General features: G+C 45.8%; 1 protein-coding gene across 4 annotated transcripts in view; it reads left to right on the top strand.

Annotated features, from left to right (window-relative positions):
- Positions 1-25969, top strand: part of lama5 (laminin, alpha 5) — a 418234-nt gene that overhangs the window by 198268 nt on the left and 193997 nt on the right. For all 4 annotated transcript variants that reach the window (XM_052481312.1, XM_052481311.1, XM_052481313.1 and 1 more), the window contains 7 exons: positions 2210-2307; positions 6146-6350; positions 6591-6717; positions 6970-7109; positions 7449-7564; positions 8212-8423; positions 13571-13772. In XM_052481312.1, the coding sequence (XP_052337272.1) occupies positions 2210-2307; positions 6146-6350; positions 6591-6717; positions 6970-7109; positions 7449-7564; positions 8212-8423; positions 13571-13772 (1100 nt within the window). The remainder of the gene's footprint in view (positions 1-2209; positions 2308-6145; positions 6351-6590; positions 6718-6969; positions 7110-7448; positions 7565-8211; positions 8424-13570; positions 13773-25969) is intronic.

The raw sequence follows: 25969 nt of genomic DNA on the forward strand, positions 1-25969 counted from the left end.
ACAGTGGGTTAACTGCCTTGTTCAGGGAACAGGGGTTAACTGCCTTGTTCAGGGGAACAGCGGGTTAACTGCCTTGTTCAGGGGAACAGTGGGTTAACTGCCTTGTTCAGGGGAACAGTGGGTTAACTGCCTTGTTCAGGGAACAGTGGGTTAACTGCCTTGTTCAGGGGAACAGTGGGTTAACTGCCTCGCTCAGGGGAACAGTGGGTTAACTGCCTTGTTTAGGGGAACAGTGGGTAAACTGCCTTGTTCAGGGGACCAGTGGGTTAACTTCCTTGTTCAGGGGAACAGTGGGTTAACTGCCTCGCTCAGGGGAACAGTGGGTTAACTGCCTTGTTCAGGGGAACAGTGGGTAAACTGCCTTGTTCAGGGGAACAGTGGGTTAACTGCCTTGTTCAGGGGAACAGTGGGGTTAACTGCCTTGTTCAGGGAACAGTGGGTTAACTGCCTTGTTCAGGGGACCAGTGGGTTAACTGCCTCGCTCAGGGGAACTGTGGGTTAACTGCCTTGTTCAGGTGACCAGTGGGTTAACGGCCTCGCTCAGGGGAACAGTGGGTTAACTGCCTCGCTCAGGGGAACAGTGGGTTAACTGCCTCGCTCAGGGGAACAGTGGGTTAACTGCCTTGTTCAGGGGACCAGTGGGTTAACTGCCTCACTCAGGGGAACAGTGGGTTAACTGCCTTGTTCAGGGGAACAGTGGGTTAACTGCCTTGTTCAGGGGAACAGTGGGTTAACTGCCTTGTTCAGGGAACAGTGGGTTAACTGCCTTGTTCAGGGAACAGTGGGTTAACTGCCTTGTTCAGGGAACAGTGGGGTTAACTGCCTTGTTCAGGGAACAGTGGGTTAACTGCCTTGTTCAGGGGACCAGTGGGTTAACTGCCTCGCTCAGGGGAACAGTGGGTTAACTGCCTTGTTCAGGGTACCAGTGGGTTAACTGCCTCGCTCAGGGGACAGCGGGTTAACTGCCTTGTTCAGGGGACAGCAGGTTAACTGCCTTGTTCAGGGGAACAGTGGGTTAACTGCCTTGTTCAGGGAACAGTGGGTTAACTGCCTTGTTCAGGGGAACAGTGGGTTAACTGCCTTGTTCAGGGGAACAGTGGGTTAACTGCCTTGTTCAGGGGAACAGCGGGTTAACTGCCTTGTTCAGGGGAACAGCAGGTTAACTGCCTTGTTCAGGGGCAGAACAACAAATGTTTTTCCTTGTCAGCTCAGGGATTTGATCCAGCAACCTTTTGGTTAATGACCCCAACGCTTTAACCACTAGGCTACCTGCTGCCTCAGGTCGATATGAAGGAAACTTGGTTTGAAGTGCTGGGCATCATGATATGACATGTGTTATAATGTGTTATAATGTGTGTTATAATGTGTGTTATAATGCGTGTTATAACCATGTTTTGGTTATTAGTAGGTATATCATTACTTCACTGAATTCCATCATTATATACCAGCTAGAGACCTACGGAGGAGCGGCTAACGTGGAGGAACATCTAAGTGTTCGACTCAACACCAAGGCTAGCTCAATGCCCTGGGCTCAACACCGAGGCTAGCTCAATGCCCTGGGCTCAACACCGAGGCTAGCTCAATGCCCTGGGCTCAACACCGAGGCGAGTTAAAATCCCTGGGCTCAACACCGAGGCTAGCTCAATGCCCTGGGCTCAACACCGAGGCTAGCTCAATGCCCTGGGCTCAACACCGAGGCTAGCTCAATGCCCTGGGCTCAACACCGAGGCTAGCTCAATGGCCTGGGCTCAACACCGAGGCTAGCTCAATGCCCTGGGCTCAACACCGAGGCTAGCTCAATGCCCTGGGCTCAACACCGAGGCTAGCTCAATGCCCTGGGCTCAACACCGAGGCTAGCTCAATGCCCTGGACTCAACACCGAGGCTAGCTCAATGCCCTGGGCTCAACACCGAGGCTAGCTCAATGCCCTGGGCTCAACACCGAGGCTAGCTCAATGCCCTGGACCAGAGCTAGCTAGCTAACAAACTCGTGTGTGCAGCAACACCAGAATTCAAAACACGTCTTAACTTTTTTTGTAGTTAATTAAATCCAATGTGAAATGTGATAACTTTAGTATCCTTAAACTAGTCTAGAAAACTAGCTGGCAGACAGACACTGGATGGAGAAGTTTCTCCTGGCAGACAGACACTGGATGGAGAAGTTTCTGTTTTCTTTGTGGGATTGAAACTTTTGTTGATCTTTCCTCCAGCACAAAGTGTACCTGGTTCCCCGGGAGCAGTTTATCATGGACTACCTGGAGACTAAAGTCCACTGCATCAGCACACATGGACTGTTCTCACCTGACAGGTAACCAGACAGACCCTTCTCACCTGATAGGTAACCAGATAGACCCTTCTCACCTGACAGGTAACCAGACAGACCCTTCTCACCTGACAGGTAACCAGACAGACCCTTCTCACCTGACAGGTAACCAGACAGACCCTTCTCACCTGACAGGTAACCAGACAGACCCTTCTCACCTGACAGGTAACCAGACAGACCCTTCTCACCTGACAGGTAACCAGACAGACCTTCTCACCTGACAGGTAACCAGACAGACCCTTCTCACCTGATAGGTAACCAGATAGACCCTTCTCACCTGACAGGTAACCAGACAGACCCTTCTCACCTGACAGGTAACCAGACAGACCCTTCTCACCTGACAGGTAACCAGACAGACCCTTCTCACCTGACAGGTAACCAGACAGACCCTTCTCACCTGATAGGTAACCAGATAGACCCTTCTCACCTGACAGGTAACCAGACAGACCCTTCTCACCTGATAGGTAACCAGATAGACCCTTCTCACCTGACAGGTAACCAGACAGACCCTTCTCACCTGACAGGTAACCAGACAGACCCTTCTCACCTGACAGGTAACCAGACAGACCCTTCTCACCTGATAGGTAACCAGATAGACCCTTCTCACCTGACAGGTAACCAGACAGACCCTTCTCACCTGACAGGTAACCAGACAGACCCTTCTCACCTGACAGGTAACCAGACAGACCCTTCTCATCTGACAGGTAACCAGACAGACCCTTCTCACCTGACAGGTAACCAGACAGACCCTTCTCACCTGACAGGTAACCAGACAGACCCTTCTCACCTGACAGGTAACCAGACAGACCCTTCTCACCTGATAGGTAACCAGACAGACCCTTCTCACCTGACAGGTAACCAGACAGACCCTTCTCACCTGACAGGTAACCAGACAGACCCTTCTCACCTGATAGGTAACCAGATAGACCCTTCTCACCTGACAGGCAACCAGACAGACCCTTCTCACCTGATAGGTAACCAGACAGACCCTTCTCACCTGACAGGTAACCAGACAGACCCTTCTCACCTGACAGGTAACCAGACAGACCCTTCTCACCTGACAGGTAACCAGACAGACCCTTCTCACCTGACAGGTAACCAGACAGACCCTTCTCACCTGACAGGTAACCAGACAGACCCTTCTCACCTGACAGGTAACCAGACAGACCCTTCTCACCTGACAGGTAACCAGACAGACCCTTCTCACCTGACAGGTAACCAGACAGACCCTTCTCACCTGACAGGTAACCAGACAGACCCTTCTCACCTGACAGGTAACCAGACAGACCCTTCTCACCTGACAGGTAACCAGACAGACCCTTCTCACCTGACAGGTAACCAGACAGACCCTTCTCACCTGACAGGTAACCAGACAGACCCTTCTCACCTGACAGGTAACCAGACAGACCCTTCTCACCTGACAGGTAAACAGACAGACCCTTCTCACCTGACAGGTAACCAGACAGACCCTTCTCACCTGACAGGTAACCAGACAGACCCTTCTCACCTGACAGGTAACCAGACAGACCCTTCTCACCTGACAGGTAACCAGACAGACCCTTCTCACCTGACAGGTAACCAGACAGACCCTTCTCACCTGACAGGTAACCAGACAGACCCTTCTCACCTGACAGGTAACCAGACAGACCCTTCTCACCTGACAGGTAACCAGACAGACCCTTCTCACCTGACAGGTAACCAGACAGACCCTTCTCACCTGACAGGTAACCAGACAGACCCTTCTCACCTGACAGGTAACCAGATAGACCCTTCTCACCTGACAGGTAACCAGACAGACCCTTCTCACCTGACAGGTAACCAGACAGACCCTTCTCACCTGACAGGTAACCAGACAGACCCTTCTCACCTGACAGGTAACCAGACAGACCCTTCTCACCTGATAGGTAACCAGATAGACCCTTCTCACCTGACAGGTAACCAGACAGACCCTTCTCACCTGATAGGTAACCAGATAGACCCTTCTCACCTGACAGGTAACCAGACAGACCCTTCTCACCTGACAGGTAACCAGACAGACCCTTCTCACCTGACAGGTAACCAGACAGACCCTTCTCACCTGACAGGTAACCAGATAGACCCTTCTCACCTGACAGGTAACCAGACAGACCCTTCTCACCTGACAGGTAACCAGACAGACCCTTCTCACCTGACAGGTAACCAGACAGACCCTTCTCACCTGACAGGTAACCAGACAGACCCTTCTCACCTGACAGGTAACCAGACAGACCCTTCTCACCTGACAGGTAACCAGACAGACCCTTCTCACCTGACAGGTAACCAGACAGACCCTTCTCACCTGATAGGTAACCAGACAGACCCTTCTCACCTGACAGGTAACCAGACAGACCCTTCTCACCTGATAGGTAACCAGACAGACCCTTCTCACCTGATAGGTAACCAGATAGACCCTTCTCACCTGACAGGCAACCAGACAGACCCTTCTCACCTGATAGGTAACCAGACAGACCCTTCTCACCTGACAGGTAACCAGACAGACCCTTCTCACCTGACAGGTAACCAGACAGACCCTTCTCACCTGACAGGTAACCAGACAGACCCTTCTCACCTGACAGGTAACCAGACAGACCCTTCTCACCTGACAGGTAACCAGACAGACCCTTCTCACCTGACAGGTAACCAGACAGACCCTTCTCACCTGACAGGTAACCAGACAGACCCTTCTCACCTGACAGGTAACCAGACAGACCCTTCTCACCTGACAGGTAACCAGACAGACCCTTCTCACCTGATAGGTAACCAGACAGACCCTTCTCACCTGACAGGTAACCAGACAGACCCTTCTCACCTGACAGGTAACCAGACAGACCCTTCTCACCTGACAGGTAACCAGACAGACCCTTCTCACCTGACAGGTAACCAGACAGACCCTTCTCACCTGACAGGTAAACAGACAGACCCTTCTCACCTGACAGGTAACCAGACAGACCCTTCTCACCTGACAGGTAACCAGACAGACCCTTCTCACCTGACAGGTAACCAGACAGACCCTTCTCACCTGACAGGTAACCAAACAGACCCTTCTCACCTGACAGGTAAACAGACAGACCTTTCTCACCTGACAGGTAACCAGACAGACCCTTCTCACCTGATAGGTAACCAGACAGACCCTTCTCACCTGACAGGCAACCAGACAGAAGTGATTCAGGCTCTGAAGACGTAATATGTTGTGGAGTCAGACCAATCACCAGACTGTATTATTGTGACTGAACTCCTGACCCAAGTCCCCAGCTGCTACATACTTACATTAACTATTATCCACTATTTAATTTTCTCTTCCCCTCTCCTCCCTCACTCCTCCTACCCCCTCCCTTCCTCTCGTTACCTCCTCTTCCCTCTCCTCTCCTCTCTCCTCTCCTCTCCTCCCCTCTCTCCTCTCATCTCCTCTCCTCTTCCTCCTCTGCTGTCCTTCCTCTCCTCTTCCCTTCTCCTCCCTCCCTCACTCCACCTACCCTCTCCTCTCCTCTCCTCTCTCTACCTCCTCTTTCTCTACCCCCTCCCTCCTCCTCTCTTCCTCTTCCCTCTCCTCTCCTCTCTCTCCTCTCCTCCCCTCTCTCCTCTCATCTCCTCTCCTCTTCCTCCTCTGTTGTCCTTCCTCTCCTCTTCCCTTCTCCTCCCTCCCTCACTCCACCTACCCTCTCCTCTCCTCTCTCTACCTCCTCTTTCTCTACCCCCTCCCTCCTCTCTCCTCTCCTCTTCCCCTCTCCTCCTTCAATCCTCTACCCTCTCCCTCCCTCCTCCTCTCTTCCTCTTCCCTCTCCCTCCTCTTCCTCTCCCATCCCAGCTCGTCCTGTATCCCGTCTAGGTTCCAGACCCCCTCTGATTCGCTGGTGTTGAAGGAAGGTCAAGGGTCATCTGTCCAGGAGCCTGTCCTGGCCTCCCCTGCTGACCCCCCTGTGGGTCCAGCCGACACCATTCCCTGGGCCAGCGGAGACCGTCCTCCGACCGCAGCGGATAACGTGGACCACGTCCGCCTTGATTCCGCTCAGGTAATCCTTCATCATTTCATTCAGGTACCTGGTCTACGACATTTTATTTTGTCTTTATTTTTTATTTTTTACAGGAGATCTACTAAGGTTGAGAACCTATGTTCTAGAAAGACCTCACATTGGATGTTATTGAAGTATTCGTTGACAGTCACACAATGAAATCCAATTCACTAATATTTTTCTGCTGGAACGATTCCCATGTCCACGCAGTCATGATGGTTCTGTCTTCCTGCCCTCCAGAATGCAGCAGTGTACTCTGGTCGTGTCCAAACTCTGGGTCGTTACGTGTTCATCCTCCACTACCACCAGCCCCTCCACCCCACCTACCCTGTCCAGGTCTTCATCAACGGTGGACGCATCTGGCAAGGTGAACCCTAAAGACACACATTTACACCACCTTGAATATCTCTCTATATCAATAGTTATACTATCGCTGTTAAAGGATTGTGATCAAGTCCTTTAATAATCTATAAATGAGCAAAATACAGAATGCAGGAAAAGTCAGAAAATCACAATTATCTTTTGACAGTTGAATTTGAATCTTTTGACAGTTAAATGTAAATATTTTGACAGTTAAATTTGAATCTTTTGTCATCTTTTTGTAATCTCCATCCTCCAGGCCATGCCAACGCCTCCTTCTGTCCCCATGGTTACGGTTGCCGTAGCGTTCTGATCTCGGAGAACCAGATCATTCTGGACGTGACGGACAACGAGATCTTCCTGACCGTCCAGGTCCCTGACGGAAAAACACTCTGGCTGGTGAGTTAGTCGAGAAACACTGAGAGAAAATGTCTTTATTTTTTATAAGTGAAAGACAAGTGAAGATTGAAGTGAATCCACAGAGCTTGTGGTTGTTGTCCATTTCATTTCAGTTGTCTGCTTGCAGAGCTTAACACCTATTTCAGTACAGAGCACTGGAACATGTAGATAGAGGTGTATAAAGACTGTGAAGTTCTAACAATGTGTGTGTGTGTGTGCGGTGTGTGTGTGTGTGTCCGTGCGTGCGGTGTGGTGTGTGTGTGTGTGTCCGTGCGTGCGGTGTGGTGTGTGTGTGTGTGTGTGTGTCCGTGCGTGCGGTGTGGTGTGTGTGTGTGTCAGGACTATGTTCTGGTGGTCCCAGAGAGCAGCTACAGCTCCAGTTATCTGTCTGAACAACCTCTGGACAAATCATATGACTTCATCAGCAACTGTGGCCAGAACAGCTTCTACATCAAGTGAGTTTACTGTACAGCATGTCTGTGTCTAGATTGATGTAGAAGAAAAGCTAATAAAAGCTAGAGTATGTGTTGTGGCTGAGAATATATACTTTACTATTATATGATTATACTATATACTTGCTCAAATATAATTTCACTACCCAGAACCAAATCTCACCTGGTCAGTAGCTGGACAGCTAACCATCTGTCTAGAGACTAACTAGAGACTAACTAGAGACTAACTAGAGACTAACTAGAGACTAGCTGCAGACTAATTAAAAACTTAACTACAGACTAACTAGAGACTAACTAGAGACTAACTGCAGACAAATTAAAGACTAACTACCGACTAACTACATACTAACTAGAGACTAACTAGAGACTAACTAGAGACTAACTAGAGACTAACTAGAGACTAGCTGCAGACTAATTAAAAACTTAACTACAGACTAACTAGAGACTAACTAGAGACTAACTGCAGACAAATTAAAGACTAACTACCGACTAACTACATACTAACTAGAGGCTAACTACACTAACTAGAGAGTAACTACACTAACTAGTGACTAACTAGAGACCAACTACAGACTAACTACAGACTAACTACAGACTAACTAGAGACTAACTAGCTCAAATGTGAATACCTCTCCCCTCCCTCTCTCCAGTCCTGCCACAGCCTCTCCATTCTGTCGTAGTTCAGCCATCTCTCTCTCTGCGTTCTTCAACAACGGTGCCATGCCCTGCGGGTGCCATGAGGTGGGCGCGGACAGCGATACCTGCCAGCCCTTCGGCGGGCAGTGCCAGTGCAGACCTAACGTCATCGGCAGGGACTGCTCACAGTGTGCCACGGGCTACTGGGGGTTCCCCAACTGTAGAGGTGGGTCACTACACAGGGCCTGGCTGAATGTTGTTTAGTTTAATATCTAGGAGGAGGGATATGGGATGGAGGAGGAGGGAGAAGGGAGGAAGGGACTGCTCACAGTGTGCCACGGGCTACTGGGGGTTCCCCAACTGTAGACGTGAGTCACTACAATACGAGGCCTGGCTGAGAGAAGAGATTGGGAGGAGACTGGGATAAGGGAGGAGACTGGGATAAGGGAGGAGACTAGGAGACTGGGATACGGGAGGAGACTGGGATACGGGAGGAGACTGGGATAAGGGAGAAGACTGGGATAAGGGAAGAGACTGGGATAAGGGAGGAGACTGGGATAAGGGAGGAGACTGGGATAAGGGAGGAGACTGGGATAAGGGAAGAGACTGGGATAAGGGAGGAGACTGGGATAAGGGAGGAGACTGGGATAAGGGAGGAGACTGGGATAAGGGAGGAGACTGGGATAAGGGAGGAGACTGGGATACGGGAGAAGACTGGGAAAAGTGAAGAGACTGGGATAAGGGAGGAGACTGGGATAAGGGAGAAGACTGGGATAAGTGAAGAGACTGGGATAAGGGATGAGACTAGGAGACTGGGATAAGGGAGAAGACTGGGATAAGGGAGGAGACTGGGATAAGGGAGGAGACTAGGATCAAATCAAATCAAATTAATTTATATAGCCCTTCGTACATCAGCTGATATCTCAAAGTGCTGTACAGAAACCCAGCCTAAAATCTCAAACAGCAAGCAATGCAGGTGTAGAAGCACGGTGGCTAGGAAAAACTCCCTAGAAAGGCCAAAACCTAGGAAGAAACCTAGAGAGGAACCAGGCTATGTGGGGTGGCCAGTCCTCTTCTGGCTGTACCGGGTGGAGATTATAACAGAACATGGCCAAGATGTTCAAATCTTCATAAATGACCAGCATGGTCCAATAATAATCAGGCAGAACAGTTGAAACTGGAGCAGCAGCACGGCCAGGTGGACTGGGGACAGCAAGGAGTCATCATGTCAGGTAGTCCTGAGGCATGGTCCAAGGGCTCAGGTCCTCCGAGAGAGAGAGAGAGAAAGAGAGAATTAGAGAGAGCACACTTAAATTCACACAGGACACCGAATAGGACAGGAGAAGTACTCCAGATATAACAAACTGACCCTAGCCCCCGACACATAAACGACTGCAGCATAAATACTGGAGGCTGAGACAGGAGGGGTCAGGAGACACTGCGGCCCCATCCGAGGACACCCCCGGACAGGGCCAAACAGGAAGGATATAACCCCACTCACTTTGCCAAAGCACAGCCCCCACACCACTAGAGGGATATCTTCAACCACCAACTTACCATCCTGAGACAAGGCTGAGTATAGCCCACAAAGATCTCCGCCACGGCACAACCCAAGGGGGGGGCGCCAACCTAGACAGGATGATCACATCAGTGACTCAACCCACTCAGGTGACGAACCCCTCCCAGGGACGGTATGAGAGAGCCCCAGTAAGCCAGTGACTCAGCCCCTGTAATAGGGTTAGAGGCAGAGAATCCCAGTGGAAAGAGGGGAACCGGCCAGGCAGAGACAGCAAGGGCGGTTCGTTGCTCCAGAACCTTTCCGTTCACCTTCACACTCCTGGGCCAGACTACACTCAATCATATGACCCACTGAAGAGATGAGTCTTCAGTAAAGACTTAACGGTTGAGACCGAGTTTGCGTCTCTGACATGGGTAGGCAGACCGTTCCATAAAAATGGAGCTCTATAGGAGAAAGCCCTGCCTCCAGCTGTTTGCTTAGAAATTCTAGAGACCATAAGGAGGCCTTGCATCTTGTGACCGTAGTGTACGTGTAGGTATGTACGGCAGGACCAAATCAGAGAGATAGGTAGGAGCAAGCCCATGTAATGCTTTGTAGATTAGCAGTAAAACCTTGAAATAAGCCATTGACTTAACAGGAAGCCAGTGTAAGGAGGCTAGCACTGGAGTAATATGATCAAATTTTTTGGTTCTAGTCAGGATTCTAGCAGTTTAGCACTAACTGAAGTTTATTTAGTGCTTTATCCGGGTAGCCGGAAAGTAGAGCAATGCAGTAGTCTAACCTAGAAGTGACAAAAGCGTGGATACATTTTCTGCATAATTTTTGGACAGAAAGTTTCAGATTTTTTGCAATGTTACGTTGATGGAAAAAAGCTTTCCTTGAAATGGTCTTGATATGTTCTTCAAAAGAGAGATCAGGGTCCAGAGTAATGCTGAGGTCCTTCACAGTTTTATTTGAGACGACTGTACAACCATTAAGATTAATTGTCAGATTCAACAGAAGATCTCTTTGTTTCTTGGGACCAAGAACAAGCATCTCTGTTTTGTACGAGTTTAAAAGTAGAACGTTTGCAGCCATCCACTTCCTTATGTCTGAAACACATGCTTCTAGCGAGGGCAATTTTGGGGCTTCACCATGTTTCATTGAAATGTACAGCTGTGTGTCATCCACATAGCAGTGAAAGTTAACATTATGTTTTCAAATGACATCCCCAAGAGGTAGAATATATAGTGAAATCAATAGTGGTCCTAAAACGGAACCTTGAGGAACACCGAAATTTACAGTTGATTTGTCAGAGGGCAAACAATTCACAGAGACAAACTGATATCTTTCCGACAGATAAGATCTAAACCAGGCCAGAACTTGTCTGTGTAGACCAATTTGGGTTTCCAATCTCTCCAAAAGAATGTGGTGATCGATGGTATCAAAAGCAGCACTAAGGTCTAGGAGCACGAGGACAGATGCAGAGCCTCGGTCTGATGCCATTAAAAGGTAATTTACCACCTTTACAAGTGCAGTCTCAGTGCTATGATGGGGTCTAAAACCAGACTGAAGCATTTCGTATACATTGTTTGTCTTCAGGAAGGCAGTGAGTTGCTGCGTAACAGCCTTTTCTAAAAAAATTGAGAGGAATGGAATATTCGATATTGGCCGATAGTTTTTTATATTTTCTGGGTCAAGGTTTGGCTTATTCAAGAGAGGCTTTATTACTGCCACTTTTAGTGAGTTTGGTACACCTCCGGTGGATAGAGAGCCGTTTATTATGTTCAACATAGGAGGGCCAAGCACAGGAAGCAGCTCTTTCAGTATTTTAGTGCTCTGGATAAGAGCGTCTGCTAAATGACTTAAATGTAAATGTAATGTAATGAATAGGGTCCAGTATGCAGCTTGAAAGTTTAGAGGCCATGATTATTTTCATCATTCATCATCAAGAGATATAGTACTAAAACACTTGAGCGTCTCTCTTGATTCTAGGTCCTGGCAGAGTTGTGCAGACTCAGGACGACTGAGCTTTGAAGGAATACGGAGATTTAAAGAGGAGTTCGTAATTTGCTTTCTAATAATTTTTTCCTCAAAGAAGTTCATGAATTTATCACTGCTAAAGTGAAAGCAATCCTCTCTTGGGGAATGCTGCTTTTTAGTTAGCTTTGCGACAGTATCAAAAAGGAATTTAAAATGGTGGTCCGATAGTCCAGGATTATGAGGAAAAACATTAAGATCCACAACATTTATTCCATGGGACAAAACTAGGTCCAGAGTATGACTGTGACAGTGAGTGGGTCCAGAGACATGTTGGACAAAACCCACTGAGTCGATGATGGCTCCGAAAGCCTTTTGGAGTGGGTCTGTGGACTTTTCCATGTGAATATTAAAGTCACCAAAGATTAGAATATTATCTGCTATGACTACAAGGTCCGATAGGAATTCAGGGAACTCAATGAGGAACGCTGTATATGGCCCAGGAGGCCTGTAAACAGTAGCTATAAAAAGTGATTGAGTAGGCTGCATAGATTTCATGACTAGAAGTTCAAAAGACGAGACTGGGATACAGGAGGAGACTAGGAGACTGGGATACGGGAGGACACTGGGATGAGTGAAGAGACTGGGATAAGGGAGGAGACTGGGATAAGGGAGGAGACTAGGAGAGTGGGATAAGGGAGGAGACTGGGATACGGGAGGAGACTGGGATAAGGGAGGAGACTGGGATAAGTGAAGAGACTGGGATAAGGGAGGAGACTGGGATAAGGGAGGAGACTACGAGACTGGGATACGGGAGGACACTGGGATACGGGAGGAGACTGGGAGACTGGGATAGGGGAGGAGACTGGGATAAGGGAGGAGACTGGGATAAGTGAAGAGACTGGGATAAGGGAGGAGACTAGGAGACTGGGATAAGGGAGGAGACTGGGATAAGGGAGGAGACTACGAGACTGGGATACGGGAGGACACTGGGATAAGTGAAGAGACTGGGATAAGGGAGGAGACTGGGATAAGGGAGGAGACTAGGAGACTGGGATACCGGAGGACACTGGGATAAATGTCTGGTGCGTCCTCTATCTGTCTGTGCGTCCTGTCTATGTGTACTGTCTGTGTGTATTGTCTGTGTGTACTATACTGCCTATGTGTACTATACAGTCTGTGTGTACTATATTGTCTGTGTGTTCTATACTGTCTGTGTGTACTGTCTGTGTGTACTATACTGTCTGAGTCTTCCTCACTTCTCAGTGTCTGAGTCTAATGTGTATGACATGTCAGTGTACATATCTGTGGTATTGTGTGTGTGTCTACAGGTATGATTGAATGTGATCTCTCCTCTACTCCCGCAGCGTGTCAGTGTGATACACCACACTAACTCTCCTCTCCTCCTCCTCTCTGAGTCCTCTCCTCTCCTCTCCTCTCCTCTCCTCTCCTCCCTCTCCTCTCCCTCTCCTCTCCCTCTCCCTCTCCCTCTCCCTCTCCCTCTCCCTCTCCCTCTCCCTCTCCCCTCTCCCTCTCCCTCCCCTCCTCCCCTCTCCTCTCCCTCTCCTCTCCCTCTCTCCCTCTCCTCTCCTCTCCCTCTCCCTCTCCCTCTCCCTCTCCCTCCCTCCCCTCTCCTCTCCTCTCCCTCTCCTCTCCCTCCCTCTCCTCTCCTCCTCTCCTCTCCCTCTCCCTCTCCCTCCCTCTCCTCTCCTCTCCTCTCCCTCTCCCTCTCCCTCTCCCTCTCCTCTCCTCTCCCTCTCCTCTCCTCTCCTCTCCTCTCCCTCTCCCTCTCTCCTCCTCCTCTCCTCTTCTCCTCTCCTCTCTCCCTCTCCCCTCCTCTCCCTCTCCTCTCCCTCTCCTCCTCCTCTCCCCTCTCCTCTCCTCTACTCCCGCAGCGTGTCAGTGTGGTACACGGCTGTGTGAGCCGGTGACTGGAGACTGTATCTGCCCACCGAGGACCCTGCTCCCAGAGTGTATCCAGTGTGAGCCCCAGACGTTCGGCTGTCATCCTCTGGTCGGCTGTGAGGTCTGCAACTGTTCCCGTCCTGGGGTCACCACCCCCGACGTCAGTTGTGACACCGACAGTGGACAGTGCAGGTAAAACCAACTAAAGTACCTGTGGCCAACAGGGTTCTAGAGGCGGGGTTCAAGAGGCGGTGTTCTAGAGGCGGGGTTTTAGAGGCGGGGTTTTAGAGGCGGAGTTCTAGAGGCGGGGTTCTAGAGGCGGTGTTCGAGAGGCGGTGTTCTAGAGGTGGTGTTCTAGAGGCGGTGTTCTAGAGGCGGTGTTCTAGAGGCGGGGTTCAAGAGGCGGTGTTCTAGAGGCGGGGTTCTAGAGGCGGTGTTCTAGAGGCGGGGTTCTAGAGGCGGTGTTCTAGAGGCGGGGTTCAAGAGGCGGTGTTCTAGAGGCGGTGTTCTAGAGGCGGTGTTCTAGAGGCGGGGTTCAAGAGGTGGTGTTCTAGAGGCGGTGTTCTAGAGGCGGTGTTCTAGAGGCGGGGTTCAAGAGGCGGTGTTCTAGAGGCGGGGTTCTAGAGGCGGTGTTCTAGAGGCGGGGTTCAAGAGGTGGTGTTCTAGAGGCGGTGTTCTAGAGGCGGTGTTCTAGAGGCGGGGTTCAAGAGGCGGTGTTCTAGAGGCGGTGTTCTAGAGGCGGTGTTCTAGAGGCGGTGTTCGAGAGGCGGGGTTCTAGAGGCGGGGTTCTAGAGGCGGGGTTCTACCGACAGTGGACAGTGCAGGTACAAGACTGGGTTAGCAACCGACTGAGCTAAAAGTTCTGATGTAGGACATTCAATGCAGGTAAAAGACAAACTCTGGGTTTGAAAATGGGGTCGTATGTGCTTCACAAGACTAGTGTTAAAGTCTAGATATGAGCTTTTATGGGTTTCTAACGCGAGGCCGCCGGATTTCGGGCAAAGTTGCCTCTCGCAGGAGCGTGGTTCATCCGCTTGTGCTCTCCTAAAAACACCAAAAAAGGAAGTTGTCTATTTCTCTGTACTCATCTTAGGTTTTTTCTGAGACATTCTCTGACTTCTGTCATATTTACTCAGCTCCACTTTGCCAAATCGTGAGTCTTTGCCTTCAAGGGCAAGCTCTAAAATTAGGCCTAAGGGATAAAAACGGTCATTTATGTCCTCTTGTTATTCTGCCAGGAATATAGCTAGTAGGAGCTGGACCTGGTTGGTATTTTTCGTTGTGCTCTGAAATGCCAATGTGATGTTGAAGGGGACAAACTAGGCGAATTGTAGAAAGAGCAGTTTGAGGAACAGTTTGAGATTACAGTTTGAGGTTACAGTTTGATGTTACGGTTTGAGGTCACAGTTTGAGGTTACAGTTTGAGGAACAGTTTGAGATTACAGTTTGAGGTTACAGTTTGATGTTACGGTTTGAGGTCACAGTTTGAGGTTACAGTTTGAGGAACAGTTTGAGATTACAGTTTGAGGTTACAGTTTGAGGAACAGTTTGAGGAACAGTTTGAGGAACAGTTTGGGGAACAGTTTGAGGAACAGTTTGGGGAACAGTTTGGGGAACAGTTTGAGGAACAGTTTGAGGAACAGTTTGAGGTAAGCAGTTTGAGGAAAGGTTTGAGGAACGGTTTGAGGTCACAGTTTGAGGTTACAGTTTGAGGAACAGTTTGAGGTTACAGTTTGATGTTACAGTTTGAGGAACAGTTTGAGGAACAGTTTGAGGAACAGTTTAAGGAACAGTTTAAGGAACAGTTTGAGGAACAGTTTGAGGAACAGTTTAAGGAACAGTTTGAGGAACAGTTTGAGGAACAGTTTGAGGAACAGTTTAAGGAACAGTTTGAGGAACTGTTTGAGGAACAGTTTGAGGAACAGTTTGAGGTTACAGTTTGAGGAACAGTTTGAGGTTACAGTTTGAGGTTACAGTTTGAGGAACTGTTTGAGGAACAGTTTGAGGAACAGTTTGAGGAACAGTTTGAGGTTACAGTTTGATTACAGTTTAAGGAACAGTTTGAGGAACAGTTTGAGGTCACAGTTTGAGGAACAGTTTGAGGAACAGTTTAAGGAACAGTTTGAGGAACAGTTTGAGGTTACAGTTTGAGGAACAGTTTGAGGAACAGTTTGAGGAACAGTTTAAGGAACAGTTTGATTACAGTTTGAGGAACTGTTTGAGGAACAGTTTGAGGTTACAGTTTGATTACAGTTTAAGGAACAGTTTGAGGAACAGTTTGAGGTCACAGTTTGAGGAACAGTTTGAGGAACAGTTTAAGGAACAGTTTGAGGAACAGTTTGAGGAACAGTTTAAGGAACAGTTTGAGGAACAGTTTGAGGAACAGTTTGAGGAACAGTTTAAGGAACAGTTTGAGGTCACAGTTTGAGGAACAGTTTGAGGAACAGTTTAAGGAACAGTTTGAGGAACAGTTTGAGGAACAGTTTAAGGAACAGTTTGATTACAGTTTGAGGAACAGTTTGAGGTCACAGTTTGATGTTACAGTTTGATTACCGTTTGAGGTCACAGTTTCCCCTCCTCTCTCCCCTCCCCTCCCCTCCTCCTCTCCCCTCTCCTCTCTCCCCTCCCCTCCTCCTCTCCCCCTTCCCTCTCTCCCCTCCTCTCCTCCCTCCTCTCCTCTCTTCCCTCCCCTCATTCTCTCCCCCTTCCCCTCTCCCTCCCAGTCCTCCCCTTTCTCCCCCTCCCCTTTAAGGAACTTTGAGGTTCCAGTTCCCTCTCTCCCTCCTGAGGAACTCTCTCCCCTCCCCTCCTCCTCTCCCCTTCCATCTTCCCCTCCCCTTTCCCCTCCTCCTGTCCACCCCCTCCCCTCCCCTTTCCCCTCTCCCTCTCTCCCTCCAGTCTCCCCTCCCAGTTCCCCTCCTCCTCTCCTTTCCCCTCCTCTCCCCTCCTCTCTCCCCTCCTCTCTCCCCTCCTCTCCCCTCCAATCCACTGTGAGCATCCAGACATAAAGACATTCTGCAGTAGTGTGTCACATTCCTCTGTGGTCTCTGTCCTGACAAGACATGTCTGTAAAGCTGCTGCTATCAGCTCTCAGTCGGCCTCTTATATCAGCCTGCTGTCTGGGCTACTGATACCTGACACTGATAACACACACTGACACAGATGCACGTACAGTGCAACACAGCCAAACGTGTCGCGTGATTATTTTAATTGGAAAACACTCTGACCACTGAAAACACCACAACAACATGGACTGTGATATTATCTGACCACTGAAAACACCACAACAACATGGACTGTGATATTATCTGACCACTGAAAACACCACAACAACATGGACTGTGATATTATCTGACCACTGAAAACACCAAAACAACATGGACTGTGATATTATCTGACCACTGAAAACACCACAACAACATGGACTGTGATATTATCTGACCACTGAAAACACCACAACAACATGGACTGTGATATTATCTGACCACTGAAAACACAACAACAACATGGACTGTGATATTATCTGACCACTGAAAACACCACAACAACATGGACTGTGATATTATCTGACCACTGAAAACACCACAACAACATGGACTGTGATATTATCTGACCACTGAAAACACAACAACAACATGGACTGTGATATTATCTGACCACTGAAAACACCACAACAACATGGACTGTGATATTATCTGACCACTGAAAACACCACAACAACATGGACTGTGATATTATCTGACCACTGAAAACAACATGGACTGTGATATTATCTGGTTACACTGAAAACACCACAACAACACGGACTGTGATATTATCTGACCACTTTGAAAACACCACAACAACATGGACTGTGATATTATCTGACCACTGAAACACCACAACAACATGGACTGTGATATTATCTGACCACTGAAAACAACACGGACTGTGATATTATCTGACCACTGAAAACACCACAACATGGACTGTGATATTATCTGACCACTGAAAACACCACAACATGGACTGTGATATTATCTGACCACTTTGAAAACACCACAACATGGACTGTGATATTATCTGACCACTTTGAAAACACCACAACAACATGGACTGTGATATTATCTGACCACTGAAAGCACCACAACAACATGGACTGTGATATTATTTGACCACTGAAAACACCACAACAACATGGACTGTGATATTATCTGACGAACTGAAAACACCACAAAACATGGACTGTGATATTATCTGACCACTGAAAACACAACAACATGGACTGTGATATTATCTGACCACTGAAAACACCACAACATGGACTGTGATATTATCTGACCACTGAAAACACCACAACAACATGGACTGTGATATTATCTGACCACTGAAAACACCAAAACAACATGGACTGTGATATTATCTGACCACTGAAAACACCACAACAACATGGACTGTGATATTATCTGACCACTGAAAACACCACAACAACATGGACTGTGATATTATCTGACCACTGAAAACACAACAACAACATGGACTGTGATATTATCTGACCACTGAAAACACCACAACAACATGGACTGTGATATTATCTGACCACAGAAAACACCACAACAACATGGACTGTGATATTATCTGACCACTGAAAACACAACAACAACATGGACTGTGATATTATCTGACCACTGAAAACACCACAACAACATGGACTGTGATATTATCTGACCACTGAAAACACCACAAGGAACATGGACTGTGATATTATCTGACCACAGTTTGAAAACAACATGGACTGTGATATTATCTGACCACTGAAAACACCACAACAACAGTTTAAGGACTGTGATATTATCTGACCACTGAAAACACCACAACATGGACTGTGATATTATCTGACCACTGAAAACACCACAACATGGACTGTGATATTATCTGACCACTGAAAACACCACAACAACATGGACTGTGATATTATCTGACCACTGAAAGCACCACAACAACATGGACTGTGATATTATCTGACCACTGAAAACACCACAACAACATGGACTGTGATATTATCTGACGAACTGAAAACACCACAAAAACATGGACTGTGATATTATCTGACCACTGAAAACACAACAACATGGACTGTGATATTATCTGACCACTGAAAACACAGTTTGAGGAACATGGACTGTGATATTATTGACCACTGAAAACACCACAACAACATGGACTGTGATATTATCTGACCACTGAAAACACCACAACAACATGGACTGTGATATTATCTGACCACTGAAAACAACACAACAACATGGACTGTGATAGTGAAAACAACATGGACTGTGATATTATCTGACCACTGAAAACAACATGGACTGTGATATTATCTGACCACTGAAAACAACACAACAACACGGAACAGTGATATTATCTGACCACTGAAAACAACATGGACTGTGATATTATCTGACCACTGAAAACACCACAACAACAGTGGACTGTGATATTATCTGACCACTGAAAACACCACAACAACAGTGGACTGTGATATTATCTGACCACTGAAAACACACAACAACATGGACTGTGATATTATCTGACCACTGAAAACACAGTTTGACATGGACTGTGATATTATCTGACCACTGAAAACACCAAAACAACATGGACTTGATATTATCTGACCACTGAAAACACCACAACAACACGGACAGTGATATTATCTGACCACAGTGAAAACAACATGGACTGTGATATTATCTGACCACTGAAAACAACATGGACTGTGATATTATCTGACCACTGAAAACACCACAACAACATGGACTGTGATATTATCTGACCACTGAAAACACCACAACAACATGGACTGTGATATTATCTGACCACTGAAAACACCACAACAACATGGACTGTGATATTATCTGACCACTGAAAACACCACAACAACATGGACTGTGATATTATCTGACCACTGAAAACACCACAACAACATGGACTGTGATATTATTTGACCACTGAAAACACCACAACAACATGGACTGTGATATTATCTGACCACTGAAAACACCACAACAACATGGACTGTGATATTATCTGACCACTGAAAACACCACAACAACATGGACTGTGATGTTATCTGACCACTGAAAACAACATGGACTGTGATATTATCTGACCACTGAAAACACACAACAACACGGACTGTGATATTATCTGACCACAGTTTGAAAACACCACAACAACATGGACTGTGATATTATCTGACCACTGAAAACACCACAACAACATGGACTGTGATATTATCTGACCACTGAAAACAACACGGACTGTGATATTATCTGACCACTGAAAACACCACAACATGGACTGTGATATTATCTGACCACTGAAAACACCACAACATGGACTGTGATATTATCTGACCACTGAAAACACCACAACATGGACTGTGATATTATCTGACCACTGAAAACACCACAACAACATGGACTGTGATATTATCTGACCACTGAAAGCACCACAACAACATGGACTGTGATATTATCTGACCACTGAAAACACAACAACAACATGGACTGTGATATTATCTGACCACTGAAAACACCACAACAACATGGACTGTGATATTATCTGACCACTGAAAACACCACAACAACATGGACTGTGATATTATCTGACCACTGAAAACAACATGGACTGTGATATTATCTGACCACTGAAAACACCACAACAACACGGACTGTGATATTATCTGACCACTGAAAACACCACAACAACATGGACTGTGATATTATCTGACCACTGAAAACACCACAACAACATGGACTGTGATATTATCTGACCACTGAAAACAACACGGACTGTGATATTATCTGACCACTGAAAACACCACAACATGGACTGTGATATTATCTGACCACTGAAAACACCACAACATGGACTGTGATATTATCTGACCACTGAAAACACCACAACATGGACTGTGATATTATCTGACCACTGAAAACACCACAACAACATGGACTGTGATATTATCTGACCACTGAAAGCACCACAACAACATGGACTGTGATATTATCTGACCACTGAAAACACCACAACAACATGGACTGTGATATTATCTGACGAACTGAAAACACCACAAAAACATGGACTGTGATATTATCTGACCACTGAAAACACAACAACATGGACTGTGATATTATCTGACCACTGAAAACACCACAACATGGACTGTGATATTATCTGACCACTGAAAACACCACAACAACATGGACTGTGATATTATCTGACCACTGAAAACACCAAAACAACATGGACTGTGATATTATCTGACCACTGAAAACACCACAACAACATGGACTGTGATATTATCTGACCACTGAAAACACCACAACAACATGGACTGTGATATTATCTGACCACTGAAAACACAACAACAACATGGACTGTGATATTATCTGACCACTGAAAACACCACAACAACATGGACTGTGATATTATCTGACCACTGAAAACACCACAACAACATGGACTGTGATATTATCTGACCACTGAAAACACAACAACAACATGGACTGTGATATTATCTGAAAACACCACAACAACATGGACTGTGATATTATCTGACCACTGAAAACACCACAACAACATGGACTGTGATATTATCTGACCACTGAAAACAACATGGACTGTGATATTATCTGACCACTGAAAACACCACAACAACACGGACTGTGATATTATCTGACCACTGAAAACACCACAACAACATGGACTGTGATATTATCTGACCACTGAAAACACCACAACAACATGGACTGTGATATTATCTGACCACTGAAAACAACACGGACTGTGATATTATCTGACCACTGAAAACACCACAACATGGACTGTGATATTATCTGAACACTGAAAACACCACAACATGGACTGTGATATTATCTGACCACTGAAAACACCACAACATGGACTGTGATATTATCTGACCACTGAAAACACCACAACAACATGGACTGTGATATTATCTGACCACTGAAAGCACCACAACAACATGGACTGTGATATTATCTGACCACTGAAAACACCACAACAACATGGACTGTGATATTATCTGACGAACTGAAAACACCACAAAAACATGGACTGTGATATTATCTGACCACTGAAAACACAACAACATGGACTGTGATATTATCTGACCACTGAAAACACCACAACATGGACTGTGATATTATCTGACCACTGAAAACACCACAACAACATGGACTGTGATATTATCTGACCACTGAAAACACCACAACAACATGGACTGTGATATTATCTGACCACTGAAAACAACACAACAACATGGACTGTGATATTATCTGACCACTGAAAACACCACAACAACATGGACTGTGATATTATCTGACCACTGAAAACACCACAACAACATGGACTGTGATATTATCTGACCACTGAAAACACCACAACATGGACTGTGATATTATCTGACCACTGAAAACACCAAAACAACATGGACTGTGATATTATCTGACCACTGAAAACACCACAACAACACGGACTGTGATATTATCTGACCACTGAAAACACCACAACATGGACTGTGATATTATCTGACCACTGAAAACACCAAAACAACATGGACTGTGATATTATCTGACCACTGAAAACACGAAACAACATGGACTGTGATATTATCTGACCACTGAAAACACCACAACAACATGGACTGTGATATTATCTGACCACTGAAAACACCACAACAACATGGACTGTGATATTATCTGACCATTGAAAACACCACAACAACATGGACTGTGATATTATCTGACCACTGAAAACAACACAACAACATGGACTGTGATATTATGTGACCACTGAAAACAACATGGACTGTGATATTATCTGACCACTGAAAACAACATGGACTGTGATATTATCTGACCACTGAAAACAACACAACAACACGGACTGTGATATTATCTGACCACTGAAAACAACATGGACTGTGATATTATCTGACCACTGAAAACACCACAACAACATGGACTGTGATATTATCTGACCACTGAAAACACCACAACAACATGGACTGTGATATTATCTGACCACTGAAAACACCACAACAACATGGACTGTGATATTATCTGACCACTGAAAACACCACAACATGGACTGTGATATTATCTGACCACTGAAAACACCAAAACAACATGGACTGTGATATTATCTGACCACTGAAAACACCACAACAACACGGACTGTGATATTATCTGACCACTGAAAACAACATGGACTGTGATATTATCTGACCACTGAAAACAACATGGACTGTGATATTATCTGACCACTGAAAACACCACAACAACATGGACTGTGATATTATCTGACCACTGAAAACACCACAACAACATGGACTGTGATATTATCTGACCACTGAAAACACCACAACAACATGGACTGTGATATTATCTGACCACTGAAAACACCACAACAACATGGACTGTGATATTATCTGACCACTGAAAACACCACAACAACATGGACTGTGATATTATCTGACCACTGAAAACACCACAACAACACGGACTGTGATATTATCTGACCACTGAAAACACCACAACAACATGGACTGTGATATTATCTGACCACTGAAAACAACACGGACTGTGATATTATCTGACCACTGAAAACACCACAACATGGACTGTGATATTATCTGACCACTGAAAACACCACAACATGGACTGTGATATTATCTGACCACTGAAAACACCACAACATGGACTGTGATATTATCTGACCACTGAAAACACCACAACAACATGGACTGTGATATTATCTGACCACTGAAAGCACCACAACAACATGGACTGTGATATTATCTGACCACTGAAAACACCACAACAACATGGACTGTGATATTATCTGACGAACTGAAAACACCACAAAAACATGGACTGTGATATTATCTGACCACTGAAAACACAACAACATGGACTGTGATATTATCTGACCACTGAAAACACCACAACATGGACTGTGATATTATCTGACCACTGAAAACACCACAACAACATGGACTGTGATATTATCTGACCACTGAAAACACCACAACAACATGGACTGTGATATTATCTGACCACTGAAAACAACACAACAACATGGACTGTGATATTATCTGACCACTGAAAACAACACAACAACATGGACTGTGATATTATCTGACCACTGAAAACACCACAACAACATGGACTGTGATATTATCTGACCACTGAAAACACCACAACAACATGGACTGTGATATTATCTGACCACTGAAAACACCACAACATGGACTGTGATATTATCTGACCACTGAAAACACCAAAACAACATGGACTGTGATATTATCTGACCACTGAAAACACGAAACAACATGGACTGTGATATTATCTGACCACTGAAAACACCACAACAACATGGACTGTGATATTATCTGACCACTGAAAACACCACAACAACATGGACTGTGATATTATCTGACCACTGAAAACACCACAACAACATGGACTGTGATATTATCTGACCACTGAAAACAACACAACAACATGGACTGTGATATTATGTGACCACTGAAAACAACATGGACTGTGATATTATCTGACCACTGAAAACAACATGGACTGTGATATTATCTGACCACTGAAAACAACACAACAACACGGACTGTGATATTATCTGACCACTGAAAACAACATGGACTGTGATATTATCTGACCACTGAAAACACCACAACAACATGGACTGTGATATTATCTGACCACTGAAAACACCACAACAACATGGACTGATATTATCTGACCACTGAAAACACCACAACAACATGGACTGTGATATTATCTGACCACTGAAAACACCACAACATGGACTGTGATATTATCTGACCACTGAAAACACCAAAACAACATGGACTGTGATATTATCTGACCACTGAAAACACCACAACAACACGGACTGTGATATTATCTGACCACTGAAAACAACATGGACTGTGATATTATCTGACCACTGAAAACAACATGGACTGTGATATTATCTGACCACTGAAAACACCACAACAACATGGACTGTGATATTATCTGACCACTGAAAACACCACAACAACATGGACTGTGATATTATCTGACCACTGAAAACACCACAACAACATGGACTGTGATATTATCTGACCACTGAAAACACCACAACAACATGGACTGTGATATTATCTGACCACTGAAAACACCACAACAACATGGACTGTGATATTATCTGACCACTGAAAACACCACAACAACATGGACTGTGATATTATCTGACCACTGAAAACACCACAACAACATGGACTGTGATATTATCTGACCACTGAAAACACCACAACAACATGGACTGTGATGTTATCTGACCACTGAAAACAACATGGACTGTGATATTATCTGACCACTGAAAACACCACAACAACACGGACTGTGATATTATCTGACCACTGAAAACACCACAACAACATGGACTGTGATATTATCTGACCACTGAAAACACCACAACAACATGGACTGTGATATTATCTGACCACTGAAAACAACACGGACTGTGATATTATCTGACCACTGAAAACACCACAACATGGACTGTGATATTATCTGACCACTGAAAACACCACAACATGGACTGTGATATTATCTGACCACTGAAAACACCACAACATGGACTGTGATATTATCTGACCACTGAAAACACCACAACAACATGGACTGTGATATTATCTGACCACTGAAAGCACCACAACAACATGGACTGTGATATTATCTGACCACTGAAAACACCACAACAACATGGACTGTGATATTATCTGACGAACTGAAAACACCACAAAAACATGGACTGTGATATTATCTGACCACTGAAAACACAACAACATGGACTGTGATATTATCTGACCACTGAAAACACCACAACATGGACTGTGATATTATCTGACCACTGAAAACACCAAAACAACATGGACTGTGATATTATCTGACCACTGAAAACACGAAACAACATGGACTGTGATATTATCTGACCACTGAAAACACCACAACAACATGGACTGTGATATTATCTGACCACTGAAAACACCACAACAACATGGACTGTGATATTATCTGACCACTGAAAACACCACAACAACATGGACTGTGATATTATGTGACCACTGAAAACAACATGGACTGTGATATTATCTGACCACTGAAAACAACATGGACTGTGATATTATCTGACCACTGAAAACAACAACACGGACTGTGATATTATCTGACCACTGAAAACAACATGGACTGTGATATTATCTGACCACTGAAAACACCACAACAACATGGACTGTGATATTATCTGACCACTGA

This window comes from Oncorhynchus keta, chromosome 27 (assembly GCF_023373465.1).
Source record: "Oncorhynchus keta strain PuntledgeMale-10-30-2019 chromosome 27, Oket_V2, whole genome shotgun sequence".
Classification (NCBI taxonomy): Eukaryota; Metazoa; Chordata; class Actinopteri; order Salmoniformes; family Salmonidae; genus Oncorhynchus; species Oncorhynchus keta.